At 31.4% G+C, this 14,599-nt stretch overlaps 1 protein-coding gene across 5 annotated transcripts in view; it reads right to left on the reverse strand.

Moving 5' to 3' along the window:
• LOC127724562 (CCR4-NOT transcription complex subunit 2-like) overlaps positions 1-14,382 on the reverse strand; it is a 33,070-nt gene extending 18,688 nt beyond the window's left edge. For 2 of the 5 annotated variants that reach the window (XM_052231545.1, XM_052231546.1), the window contains exons 1-11: positions 14,218-14,382; positions 13,351-13,413; positions 12,284-12,313; positions 8,531-8,702; positions 6,880-6,954; positions 6,060-6,126; positions 5,630-5,771; positions 5,204-5,299; positions 4,532-4,602; positions 2,094-2,201; positions 362-445 (exon numbers count right to left, since the gene is read on the reverse strand). In XM_052231545.1, coding sequence (XP_052087505.1) covers positions 362-445; positions 2,094-2,201; positions 4,532-4,602; positions 5,204-5,299; positions 5,630-5,771; positions 6,060-6,126; positions 6,880-6,954; positions 8,531-8,702; positions 12,284-12,313; positions 13,351-13,397 — 892 coding nt within the window. In that variant the 5' untranslated portion in view covers positions 13,398-13,413; positions 14,218-14,382. Of the gene's footprint in view, positions 1-361; positions 446-2,093; positions 2,202-4,531; positions 4,603-5,203; positions 5,300-5,629; positions 5,772-6,059; positions 6,127-6,879; positions 6,955-8,530; positions 8,703-12,283; positions 12,314-13,249; positions 13,300-13,350; positions 13,414-14,217 lie in introns of those variants that run through there. The other 3 variants (XM_052231549.1, XM_052231548.1, XM_052231550.1) reach the window with 3 other exon arrangements.
• Between the last annotated feature and the right edge of the window lie 217 nt (positions 14,383-14,599).

The raw sequence follows: 14,599 nt of genomic DNA on the forward strand, positions 1-14,599 counted from the left end.
ATCTCTGTCCTGCCTTTTTATTTTTCACTCTATTCGGTACGGCCTTTTTTTTATTAGTTCATCCTGACTTTTTTTACATAAATTGTCTTCCTGCCTTTTTTTTTGCCAAGTTGCTCATCCTGCCTTTTTTTCAAATTTTATCCATACCCCCAATAAAAATCAAATGGTAGCTTCCTTATTGTTGTGCTTGTTAAACAATGGACACAAATGCCAGATTAATTATTAAAATTTCAGGAAATGTATTATTCAAAATCTGCTATCAAAATTTAAAACATGATTTTTATTTTTGTGAACCCAATCCTGTTGTCATTTTCACAATAATAAAAATATCGCCAAAGTTTGTGAATTAACAGTAACTTACTTGTGGCACCTGGTAGTGCTGGGAAATCTTCCTGTTGTATCTGGAATTCTGGTGTTTGATCTGACACAGGTTTACTAACCATACCTATAATTATAGCATACAGTAATCTAAAACACTAGTATTTAGGAGGGAGGGAAAATGGGAGGATATTTACTAAATTTATCTATTTCTGTCCAAAAACTATGTTAAAACAAAGGTAAAAAATACTGTTAAGTGATCAACTTTTCCTTGGGTTTATAAATTTCTAGATTTCCAAAGGCCAAGTTTGTCTTAAGATTTTATTTTGATGTTTTTCATGCACTTGAATCTCATTTTCCTTAAAAATGAAGTTTACATAAGATCATACCTGCCAATCCTCCCGCGCAAACGATGAAATTCTGGAGATCTTCCGCTTGCCGTTCCGCTCCCGCGCGGGAGTATAGAATCTCCCACTTTCAGATATTTTTAACGTGTGAAAGCATGCTTAGTGTGAGACTCAACAAAATTCAAATATGGAATGTAATGAGTTATGAGACTCAGAGGTATTGAAAAAGGCAAACAAAAAATACCTTGTACATGTTGTATAGATTATAACCATGAATTTGAGAAATAAAGTATATTCATTAACTCTTATTGGTGTTTTGTAGATGAATAATTAAACAGGTCATATATTTATCTTTTGAATGTCGTTCGCGCAAAATCTCTCTCTCAGCTGTCATAGATGAGGGGGATATCTCCCTCTTTGAAGGTTTCACAGGTTTCACAGGTTGGCAGGTATGCATAAGATACTATTTTTTATAATTTATGTCTTTACAGTACTGAGAACCAGACACTGAGAAAAATGGTGGTATATGGAATCCATGGTTAATAGACTATTTTCATATTACTGACTTTTGACTCCTGAGTATATAATTTGTCGACTGGTTACCTTAGACATCATGGTACTCGGTCAAGTAAGAGCAACCAAAATTAGTAAAATCAATCATATAATCAGTGTAATTTGAGGGGAAAGTTTACTGTTTTCCGATGATTTTGTAGTGAAAAAAAATGTTAAGTAGGTAATTTTCCCCCAAAATTGTACTGATTGAAAGCTTGGTAATACTTCTTTAGTTTGCTCTTACCTGACTTGGTACCATGATGTCCAAGGTAACCAGTCGACAAATTATATAATCCGGAGTCAAAAGTCGGTATTAAATATGAAAATAGTCTATTGATTTAACAGTATAAGTACCAATATTCTACAATATTTTTCAAAGTGATCACAACAGTGGTTATATACTATTCCTGTCGTTTGATTTTTATCATTTCTATTTCAAATGAACTTTACAATTCTACTAAACAAAATTACTAAATTTATTTTTTGCACTAAAGAGACAAGATTCCTACAACAAATACTAGAGATGAGTTTTAGTGCTTTGATAATTATAATCTATGTCAATAAGGTTATTTAATTTCACAATACTATTAAAATATTCTGATGAATTCCAAAAAAAATATTTTCCTTCAGTGTTATGTTCCAATCTATGGAATTTTATCCGAGCTGTAATGTACTAGATCGTGTCTGCCCTTGATATGCATACAAGTAAATTTCAAATCCAAAATTATCTGTTATCCTGCTTCTCAAATAAATGAATCCTACCAAATTATCATGTTTACATACCGTAATTATCATGTTTACATACTGTAATTATCATGTTTACATTACATACCGTAATTATCATCTTTACCTACTGTAAGTATCATGTTTACATACCGTAATTACGAATGGATGACACACTGCTATTTGGTAGGGAACCACGATTACTGAGACTAGGGAACTCAGATAAATCCAAACCCGGCTGATTCTCATCATTTCCAAATACTACAAATAAATAATGTACTTAGTGTTATGCAGACTATAAAGCTTCTATCATGCATCTAGGTTGCACTTTGTAAAAACGGCTGATTCACAAACCACGCCTCTTTTGGGGAGATATTTAATATTCATAGATATTTTGTTTTGTTTACCTACTGGTTCCCAGATATGATCTCCATGTTTCATCTCATAGAGACACAACTTGGGAATTTTACCAGTATAAAAACTTTTGGATAGCTGACAAATAAAAATCTCAGAACGACTAAAAGAAAAAGGAGGGGTAGTACAGACTTTTATAAATATAAGTTTAAACTCTTAGAAGTCTGAGGCATATAAATGTTGAAAATATGCTGCACAACCCCTTTGTTTTGACCTTTGCAAAAAATAGTAGTGCATATAAACTCTTCATTTCAGGATATGATTATTACGAATCTTCATAGTAACTAGAGGCTCTCAAGAGCCTGTGTCGCTCACCTGTATTTACTGATGCTTTGAAAATCATGTAAAATAAGGTTAAAATCATAACTAATAGTATTAGATATTAGATATTATAATGATATCTAAGATAATAACAAAAAACTGTAAAATTTCTGTGAAATTACTAACTCAGGGGCAGCAACCCAACAACGGGTTGTCGGATTCGTCTGAAAATTTCAGGGCGGATAAATCTAAATCTGATGTACATTTTTGCCACCTTGTCAGATTTGCTCTAAATGCTTTAGTTTCAGAGATATAAACCAAAAACTGCATTTTACCCCTATGTTTCTATTTTTAACCAAGTCGGCCATGATGGTTGGAAGGCATCGGACAAATTTTTTAAATTAGATACACGAATAATGATTATGGCCAAGTATGGTTAAATTTGTCTCAGTAGTTTCAAAGGAGAAGATTTTTGTAAAAGATTACAAAAATTTACGAAAAATTGTTAAAAATTGACTATAAAGGGCAATAACTCCTAAAGGGGTCGACTGACAATTTTGGTAATGATGACTTATTTGTAGATCTTACTTTGCTGAACATTATTGCTGTTTACAGTTTATCTCTATCTATAATAATATTTAAGATAATAACCAAAAACTGCAAAATTTCCTTAAAATTACCAATTCAGGGGCAGCAACCCAACAACAGGTTGTCAAATTTGTCTGAAAGTAACAGGGCAGATAGATCTTGACCTGATAATCAGTTTTACCCTATGTCAGATTTACTCTAAATGCTTTGGTTTCAGAGATATAAGCCAAAATCTACATTTTACCCCTATGTTCTATTTTTAGCCATGGCCGCCATCTTGGTTGGTTGCCGGGGTCATCGGACACATTTTTTAAACTAGATACCCTAATGATGATTGTGGCCAATTTTGGTTAAATTTGGCCCAGTGGTTTCAGAGGAGAAGATTTTTGTAAAAAGCTAACGACGACGGACGACGACAGACGACAGACGCCAAGTGATGAGAAAAGCTCACTTGGCCCTTCGGGCCAGGTGAGCTCAAAATGGCACAGTTTTAGCAGTAAAATGAGTTCCTATAGCAAGTGCATTGTCTTTATTTACAGAAGTGCAATCTATATTGGATGAAAAAAGAAAACATGCAGAATTTTTACCAGATCTGGTTTATCTTCAGAGATTTTAAAGAAAATAACCCAAATACAAAATTTTCTAAATATTTCTTATTTATGGGGGTTTTAATGACCTTGACTGGCTATAAAGCCCTCGCACAGTCGGTTTATTAAGATTGAAAAATCCTGGGCCTTAAATATGATGACTCAGCATAAAGTGTACATCATTTTGTACCATTGCATGAAATAGAACAGTGACCCTTTTTTCATTTTCTACAGTCGTTTTTTAGGAGTTATCTTCCCATATCTTGAACATGCAGTAATGTATGAGATTTTGTTCATATTTTTCTTCATGTTTAATGACTCATTGCGACTTTCAGATAAAATTTCTTTGCTTATGATTTTGTTGATTGCCTAAGGTATTTTGTGAAGAGAAATAAAAGTACACCAAATCCGTCTTTTCAATTCTAAGCATTAATCTCTATGAAATCTCTAATTATTGTTGTGTAAATAATGTAATGGTGTCTTCATTATTTAGGACACTTGAATGTATGCGTTGATGACTGTTCCAATTTTTATCTGTAGCTCATATCTCAACAAAGATTTCAATTTTCATCCTAGAGTACCTCCTGTATCGTCAGTGACTTTCAATTTTCACCTTGATTAAATGATGGATTGATAATATAGCTTTAGCCTTTTCACAGTGCAAAAAATAAACATGACATAAGTTGATTACTTACACTGGATTTCATATAATAAAAGATTGCTATCAATTAAACCACTTACTTTGTCGACTACTCTGTCCAAATATAAAACTGTTGTTCATATTGTTCATATTTGATATTGGTGTACTTGAACTGAAAAATATGCAATACACAATGAATTTTTTAACATCTATTTTAAATCTCCTTATATCAAAGTAATGCTTAGTAGTAATAACATTACATCAGACTCCTGAAAAACAAATATATAAAAGACAATAAATTTGAACTTTAAACTAAGACTGATAATTACCTAAAATTGTAAACCCAAACTTTTAAGTGGTAAAAGAAAAAAAAAATAAATCTTTTAGTTGTCTTGCATTCACTTTAAAGTATTTTTTCATATTTTTTTCAAAGAATACATCTTAAATCAATTACACAAATTGAATCCTCAAGTTTGGAACAGTATTGAATACAAAATCTTAGATCATTTTTACAAGGTATTGTGCATTCAGTTTTTATTTTGACAAAAAAGAAATTGCTTGTCCGTAGGCATGTTTCATGTTGTATCAACACAGAGCATAGTACTACTGACAAACAGTTATTCAAGCCTGGCAATATGGCTGATGATAATGTATACCCTTCCTTCAGAACAGTGGTACATTAACTGAAAGACTTACCTAGGCATACCAGAGCCTATCGGTTGGTTCTGTATTTTAGACATATTGTACAGAGGTACATTATCTGAAAGACTTACCTTGGCATACCAGAGCCTATCGGTCGGTTCTGTATTTTAGACATATTGTTTTGGTTCATTACACTCCTTTGTCCTCCAATGGCTGATATTATGTTTCTAAAGAAATAGATAAAAGAAATCCATAATGTAATTAATTTGTAAAATTGTTTGCAATTTCTTTTACTATTTTGTTAAGCTACATGTGAAAAAAAAATTCTGTTGAAGACAAACAACTCGTTAAACATCATTACAGCTTTTACAGAAAATTATGAAAATGATATTTTTAAATGTAAATCATATAAAACTAATGTTAATTACAAGTCATCTAATTAACAAAATCTCTTCTGTAATAATTAATTTCTTTGACTACATCTCGTGCTAATAATTGGCACTGTTACTTGTTATTCTTTTGTGTTGTGTAATAATAAAGTAATATATTTCACTCACCTGTTTGGTGATGGCTGTTGTGGAGCTTGCTGTAAGTTTAAAGGTAGATGCATGCTGGTAGGTGTCACATGACCCTGACTTGTACCTCTGAACTGGGGCCCTGTTATACCTCTTTGTTGTGGCATTGTAAAATTGCTGAGACCTATAAAAAGATTTATAAAGATATTTCTTTTAAGATGACACTACCTATAAATATTAAAAGTGATATGCACTTCTATATAAACTTCTGAATTTCAAAGACAGTCACATATAAAAGCGAGGTTAATCATTACAATTTCATCGAAAGTTTTATACAAATAAGATTTTTAAAATGAAGTGTGCAATTTATTTTTTTATCAAACATAACATGTTGCAATTAATGCAATAAAAATAAAATTTGAATTTACAATACCATAAAATTAACCAATTATCTTTGAGAACAATTTCTTACCTTGAGAATAAAAGTTACTATTTCCAAATCCACTTGATAATTGAGACGGTGAACCTGAAGACATCATCTGAAAAGTCAAATAGGTTCTGGTTATATATAGCAGTAGTGACTCAGTTATTAAATTTTTCTAGTAAATGGTTGATTCCATTTACTGTAGATTGATTTATTTTCGATTTATTCACCATTGGATGTTTGTTTGATTGTTTGAAAGGAACCATGTTTTAAGTCTGAGAGATTTTAATTTAAATTTGAAGAAGATATTTCGACATGTTTGACTATAAACATTGAGACGAACAGACTGAGAGCTTTGAATGTAAACTTGTTCACACTGAGAGGTTTGAACTTAAACTTGAAGAAGTTCAGACTGAGAGGTTTGACTATAAACTTTGAGTCAGAAAGACTGAGAGGTTTGAATGTAAACTTGTAAAAGTTCAGGCTGAGAGGTTTGAATGTAAACTTGTAAAAGTTCAGACTGTAAGGTTTGAATGTAAACTTGAAGAAGTTAAGACTGAGAGGTTTGAATGTAAACTTGTAAAAGTTCAGTCTGAGAGGTTTGAATGTAAACTTGAAGAAGTTCAGACTGTAAGGTTTGAATGTAAACTTGAAGTTCAGACTGAGAGGTTTGACTATAAACTTTGAGAAGAACAGTCTGAGAGGTTTGAATGTAAACTGGTAAAAGTTCAGACTGAAAGGTTTGACTATTAACTTTGAGTAGAACAGTCTGAGAGGTTTGAATGTAAACTGGTAAAAAAGTTCAGACTGAAAGGTTTGAATGTAAACTTGTAAAAGTTCAGACTGAAAGGTTTGAATGAAAACTTACATCTCTATCTGTTCTGAATGATGACTGTGGGAAATACATACTGGTTTCATTGTCCTCATCCTCCCCAAACAAACCCTAAAAATTAAAAAAAAACATGTTTTACTCGTTCACTCCAAATATACCCTGTAAATAATAGGTGGACAAACTGGGTGATCATTTCTATTTTGGTTCAATAACTTTATCTTTATAATTCTTTTCAATGTTTGTTGATAACTTTATTGTTGTCTTTTATCATGTATAAATGTCACACTTCTTTTCAAATACTGGTAACATCAGAGATAGGATATTACAGAATACGACAATCAATTTCTGGATACTACCCTAGACATAGAAAAATTTTCTGGCATGTGTAATTTTTGCTCTATCCAGTAAGTTATTTTACAGTGAAATTTACCCTAAGCAAACATTTCACTGTCCATATTTGAATATATTGTACAAGGCCTTGAAAGGGAAAGAAAGAACACAGCAAAGATAAAACTTTGGAAATCTCAAACATGTCAAACAAAACCTGTGAAAAAAAAAATTAACTTCAGGAAAAACATTCATCATATGACAGAGTATAAGAAAAATGGTGCCATCATTCATAACTTTAGACAAGAACAAGATTAATGGTGCCAGGCCCCCACTTGAATCAGTCTTTTATAAATTCCATAGGTTTACTATTTAAAGAAAGCATACACTGTATCTTATAATGTGAAATTATAAACTTAAAAAAGCTATTCATTACCATGATTTGATTTGATAAAATTCTATACATACTGATAGCATTAACAAAATGGATAGAAAGTACATCTATACCTCTAAATGGCACCCTTTCTACATATTACATTTATTGGTACTGTTAAATAATAAAATGTTATAGCAGGAATGTGTGGATATATCTGAATATGCTGGACAAAAATTTATACAGAATAATATTACTGTGGATTAATTTACTTTAGGGGGGTACCAGTTTTGGTGGATTGAGGGAAAATTGTATTTTAGTTGATATTTGATTTCATGGTTTTGCCAAAGTCTACATTAACCTTAAGATATTTTGCACTTTGCTGAACATCTTAATTCCTGGTATACCTATATCCAATGTAAATTGCCAAAGTCTTCCCTGTTACCATAGTTACAATATTTCAATGACCCAATTTTATAGATGGTCTCTAAAATTCTCTGGTTAATTTATTCACAACTTTTAAGATTCTGCTTGATTTAGAGTTTGACTATTCGATAGACCCTTGTCAATTAATGACCTTGAGACATATTTTTGTTAATTGTGTTGTTTGGGTGCTGTCTCATTTTCATATTACCTTCACATTTTATTCATATATATATATATATATATATGTAGCACAGGTGGATTTTTACGCATACAAATAAATCTACATTTGACCTGTCATATATAGTGCCAATGGCATGTTGACAGAGTCTCCAATCATACACATTTTGGTTAACATCAGTGAAATTGAGGGATAGATATAAGATCATTTGAGACAAAAATGCCTATGTCAAGCCTACAGTGACTTTCAACACACACAAGACAAAAAAAATACTCCTGAAATAAAATGTAGTACAAAATATGTATTTAGGTTTGGTACAAATGCTAGCTCTACTAGTGTTACATAGTTTTGGTACAAAAGCTAGCTCAACTTGTGTTACATACAGTTTTGCGTGGTTTTGGAGGCTGAACAGCTTGTGATGGAGGCTGCATTGAGGGGGGTGGTTGATTGGGTGGGGGAGGTTGTGGGGGTTGTAGACCCACAATTCCTAGTCCCATGTTTCTCTTTGATCCTGGTGACAGTTCTCCTGGGGCTTTCCTGCTTGGACCACCATATCTGAAAAGAAAATGTTACATTTTTACATCGAACAACTACCATGATTAGAATTGGGATTATTTTAAAATGTTTCAACTGTAACCAATCAAACCAATCAGCCTTGGAAATCCTGGGCATGTGCTGACTGCAAACCTACTTGACCTACTGACCCTATAAGTTCTTTGGAAGGAAAACCTAAACAAACATTTGTTATGCCTTTAACCGAATAATTCGGTCGTTATATTTCGCTACTCTACATTCACCCCTGAATGCATTGACAATGAAAAATTGAAAATGGAACATTCCAAATTAACTAAGGATTTACCTAACTCGATAAAATAGAACTGACTGTTGATTGGTCACCTTTCACACAGGGCACCAATTGAAATCCAGTATTCTTGAAGAGTTTTAATGTGTTAGGACTTCAGCCCATCAAAAGTAGGAGAAATTGATTATGGGGAGGGACTGAATTATTCGGGTTTGTTATGCACAAGTAATGAAAATTAATCAATTTCATTTAAAGATCAAATGGTGGAAACCACAATTGAACAGCTGATCTGTTTTGGATTAAGAATTTTCAATAATATTTTAAATGCAGTACATATGTTATTAAAGTGTTAAAGGGGCATTAGCTGTCAAATTCATCTTCACAGATTTGACTAAAATTCTCATATTTGATCTATAACATACTAAAATGTATATCCAAATTACAAAAAAAGTCTAAAATAAACAATTAACAATGCATGGACTCGATAATATGTACTGGTATCAACATTTCGTGCATATTTTTGTCTAGACATCATCTAATTAACCATCGAGATGACCTCCGAAGACTGCGGACGGTCATATAACCAGATATAAACATAAATATTAATATAAACAGATAGCGTTCACGTGCAATTGTACTTTTCTAGGTTTGTTTGATTTCATATTATAGGTTAAAAGTATATTTATTGTCATTTTAACCTGGGTAAGAATAATTTTTTTGTGGATTGAATCAGTCAACCAAATGATTCATCCTTGATTCACTTTCAATGTTAACATTCTTTTCTTTATAATAGATGAATACATGCATAACCCATCTCCAGCTAAGGGGTTAAATCAAAGGTCACATGAATACGGATTCAATGAGGTCGAATTATTCACTTGCAAGTGAATAATTCATCAGCAATGTTTCTTATTTAATTTTGACAAAATTGAACCAAATTGGCTGCTAAAAGCCAATTAGTATTTCACTTTATCACTTTCATTGATGATTGAACAAATAAAAATCATATTCTTTTTTTTTTAAATCTCGTAGCTAATGCCCCTTTAAAATGTTTTCCTGAAAAGGTAAACTAGCATCATATTTTCCAAAATCACCAACTGTTGAACAACATTACTTGGATTTCATTGCCATTAAAATCATGCAAGAACATAAACAAACAATATAAAGTAGCTATGCATTGGCATGTTTAACATAACAATAAGGAGATGTGGTATAATTGAAAATGAGACAAAAACATCTATTCACCATAGACTAAAGGACAAAGATGTACATACAGGGCGTCGGTTGGCCTTCAAAAATGAGCAATGTTGTAGCATAAATGATTTTAAGGGATTCCAATTAAAGTTATTTTGCAATAAAAGGCCAAAACAACAATAAATTTGATCAATTTCAACATGATTTTGTAAATACAAATAACTTTCAATCACCTTGCCACAAAAGATTTAAAGATACAATTGAAAATTTATAAAATCAATAAAAAAAAAAAAAGAAATTGTGTCAAAAAAGTGCAGCTATATCAACATGTTGACCTGTAATCAAATAATGAATTTTCACTTGTATTTCAAATGCAGTATACTAATGTACAAAATGATGTATGTGTTGTGGGTAAAATCCATTTGTGACAGTAAAATCAGCAAATGATGTCTTCAAATATTAAATATCTATGGACTCCTGTTTATTAAATATAAAAGTCCATAAAATCAATAACTGATAATATATTTTTGATTAAAAACATTTCCATTTAATGATTTGTTATTTGCAATAAAACTTTATAAAAGTGACATAGCTGATAGTTACCATGACTACAGTGAATTGGAAACAACAAAAATAAAGGAGGGATAAACATCACTGCATTTATAAATGCCTTCACTTAAATTCATGAAGACAAATTTTGCCCAGTCTTAATAATCACATTTTTTTCAATCAGGCCAGTGGAATGTTTAGATCTAATACAATTGCCATGCATGGCTAGTACAGCTTTCAAGAATGTCAAGAGACAATAGTAACTACATTGAATTCCAAAAAATACCTCAATGATAACTGATGACAAAGAACTTGACAAATAGTACTAAGACAAGTAAGTTACTAACAAAAGAGAAAGAAAACCATTTAGACTCACTGGCTTTTATCTTACAAGAAGTTCCATAATGTAGATGTAAACAATAATATTATGTAAACAAGGAATTATTTGAATGTGGAATAATTTAGAATCCTGGAAAATTGAAAAGAAATGTATGATGAAAATTAACCCAGCTAAATAGGGTTAGCCATGTACGAATGGCTAAGGGGGGTTAGTTAGTTTATACTTAAATAATAGTGAAAGTAAAATTAACCTTAGCCATGCATGCACACATGGCTAACACTATTTAGTTGGGTTAGTTTTCATCACACTTTTCTTATCAATTTTCCAGAACTCAAATAATTCCTTGTTTGTACATGTATGAATAAAATAAAGTGTGGGCAAATGTAAATGTGACAACAACACAACAACACAATTACACTTAAACATTTGTATACTGAAATGGAAGACCATATTGTCAAAGATCCATATCATGCATGTACAACCATGACAACAGAATATCCCTAAAAGATCCTGCAAGTCAAAATCCATAAAAGTAAACCATGGAACCCTGTTTCTTGCCTGGTGTTGGTGTTAAAGTGTAGTGTTGAGTGTCCATTTATAAGTAAAATACAGAAAAATGAAACAAATTAATTTTTTGTTCACGGTGCTACAATGTAACACTGGATCTGTAAGAATCATCAGTCCAGGTCTCGTGAAATTCTGTGAATATTTGACAAAGTTTTTGATGCTGTTGTCACATGCAGACAGCTAAATGCGACAAGGAATAATGTGAATAAACATCATCTTAAGAGCAACAAAACAATATTTATATTATAAAAGTTTGTCAAAAGTAGATCTCTCTAATCAGTTCACTGTAATGTTTTAAACAAAGGATAAGCACTCATATGAAAAGCTGTAAATCATCAAGGGTAAATACAAAATGTGAAAGATTTCAACAACCAACCAATCAAACATACAGGTAACATTTTAAGATAAAAACAAAAGGGTTTTTTGCTTTGGTGGATGATCTTATGGATTAAGACTATTCACAGAAATGTTGATGATTTGCCAAAGCTGCAAATGTTCTGGAAATAAGCATAGGGAAGGCATAAACAAAACAACAAATCAACATTTGAAAACTTAGTTAAAAATACTGTGAATTTACAAGCATTCATAAAAAAACTGTAAATGTCAATATGTGTATTAAAACTAATGTGTCTTTCTTTTAATATTTTATTTCCACAGTATTTATTAACTAAGTGTAAAACTTACTGTGTATTCCAGGTTTCCACTAAGAATTTTCTGAATTAACAAAGGATTATATTTCATACATATAGATCTATATCACCAACTTCAAAATAGCACTATTTTTTTCAACAAATGCATATCATAACATGCGAAAGATAATAACAAAGACTATTTTTTCTTCTGTGATTTTTAGAACAGCTAATATATAACTTTAAACCTAGGAGCAGTTCGTTGCTGTAAAATATTTTCTCTTTACACTCATTAACCTTTATAAAAACAAAATATATATTTAAAAAATAAATCGGGAATGTGTCCATGGGACACAGATATGATGCCCCGCTTGCATATAACGTTATAAAGGGACATAACTCAAGAACAGTAGAAGTGACGGTACCCAAATTCGTACTTGATCTGAGTTTTGTGGTAATAAGCATTGTGTATAAGTTTCATAACATTTGATTGGGTCAATCTTAAGTTAGAAAACAGAAACGAAAAAATTAAGCAATTTTACTATTTGAAAAGGGACATAACTCTGGAAAGGAAAAAAAGTGATGCCATCCAAATTCAAACTTGATCTGTGTTTTGTGGTAATAAGCATTGTGTATAAGTTTCATAAAATTTGGTTGAGGCAAACTAAAGTTAGAGAACAGAAACCAATTTCGGAACATACAGACGTACGTACAGACAGGCAAGGGTAAAACTTAATGCACCCTCTACTACAGCGGGGGCATAAAAAAGTGTAAATTTAAAGATTGAATTGTACATGTACTACATGTAAAAAACAACATCATATCCCCCATTTTTTTTTATTTAGGACTGTTGCAGACATACTTGTAAAGTGTAGTACATATTATTTTAGAATCCCATAGAACATTTTTTGTAGAATGTTTAAACATTTAGTATCTCATACTACATACATTCGTACATATACATTTAATAAATATATGTGCTACACCCAAAAATCAATAAATTTATCAGAAATTCAATTACCTAGAAGTTGGTGTCATAAAATACAAACCCTCCATGATGATGGTGATTACACAATGTTTAAAAATAGAAAGAAGAATTTTCTGTTTCTAAATATAACTTACTGTCCCATTCCTAGACTGTTTTCCATATTGTTATTTCTAAATGCCATAATATGTTACAACTTCCTGAAAAGTAATAAAAAACATTGTTATGGAAATTAATTCACACTCTCTTCAGCATGTACACATTATTTGTCGTATTGTAAATAAGGAACACACTTTCAACAGAGAGTCAAAATTACAATGGATTACATTATAAGATCATTAAGTGTATTTTTTAAAATCATCAATTTTCTGTCTAAATGTTTTATTGCAGATATTGTATAACGTTTGTAACATGTATAAACCGATGGGCTTAATTTAAAGCTTAAACTAGTAGCATTGTTAAAAAAAGCTGTGGTCTCTAGTTGTTTTTTTTTTTATCAAATACCTTGTATTCCTGTACTCAACAGTGAAAATCAAAGAAATTGATTATCGGGTAGCAGCCAAACAACCTATTATTGTGCGAAATTTTCAACAAACTTTAACAATAACATACTCTATTTGAGTAATATATATTTAACAACAAGACAATATTATCATTTGATTATAATAAATTAAAAATCAGGGCGAACAGGAATTAGGACGAATGGACCCACGGCGAACAAGTACAAGAATCAGAGGAAGCAGATTAGTGAAATATGGCTACATGTACTGTGGTACTAATTTTGTTCTATTTTACTTATTCATTATTATATTGTTGTTTCATTGCACCCTACATTTCCTAAAACGAATACTGTATTCTCGGCTAAAATCTGTATGATAATGCGTAAGTCGAAACGCATTAGATTTGATTAAAGGAAATCGTAGAAATTTGAGTATGTTCAAACTGACCAGGCCGATATCATCATTTGTAATTGTATTTTTGTATCTCCAAACGTTAAATCTTACCTATAATACACTATTCTTATAGGAAATCATCGCATCTTCAAGAATGTTTAATTTATTTTGTGCTACTGCAGCGAAAAGACGAATAATTGGCGAGTAAGAAAAAGTGAGAGGTTTGCTTTTCATACAGGAAGTTTATCAACAGCGCCGTCTGGAAGCAATATCTGAAATTATCACCAAAAACCAACAAAAATATATACGACGTCCCATTATTATGTGTGTAACCTGGGTCTTATTATCAAATAGATATATAAAGGGGAGATTCGTTCAAATGCGGACACAGCCACATTGCTCGCGAAATTGAAAGTCTCCATCTATTAATCTAGTTTCTAAATACATATTGTTATGAAATGGAAGTAATCGTGTTATTTGATTACTTATTCCA

This window comes from Mytilus californianus, unplaced genomic scaffold (genome assembly GCF_021869535.1).
Source record: "Mytilus californianus isolate M0D057914Y unplaced genomic scaffold, xbMytCali1.0.p SCAF_14, whole genome shotgun sequence".
Lineage (NCBI taxonomy): Eukaryota > Metazoa > Mollusca > Bivalvia > Mytilida > Mytilidae > Mytilus > Mytilus californianus.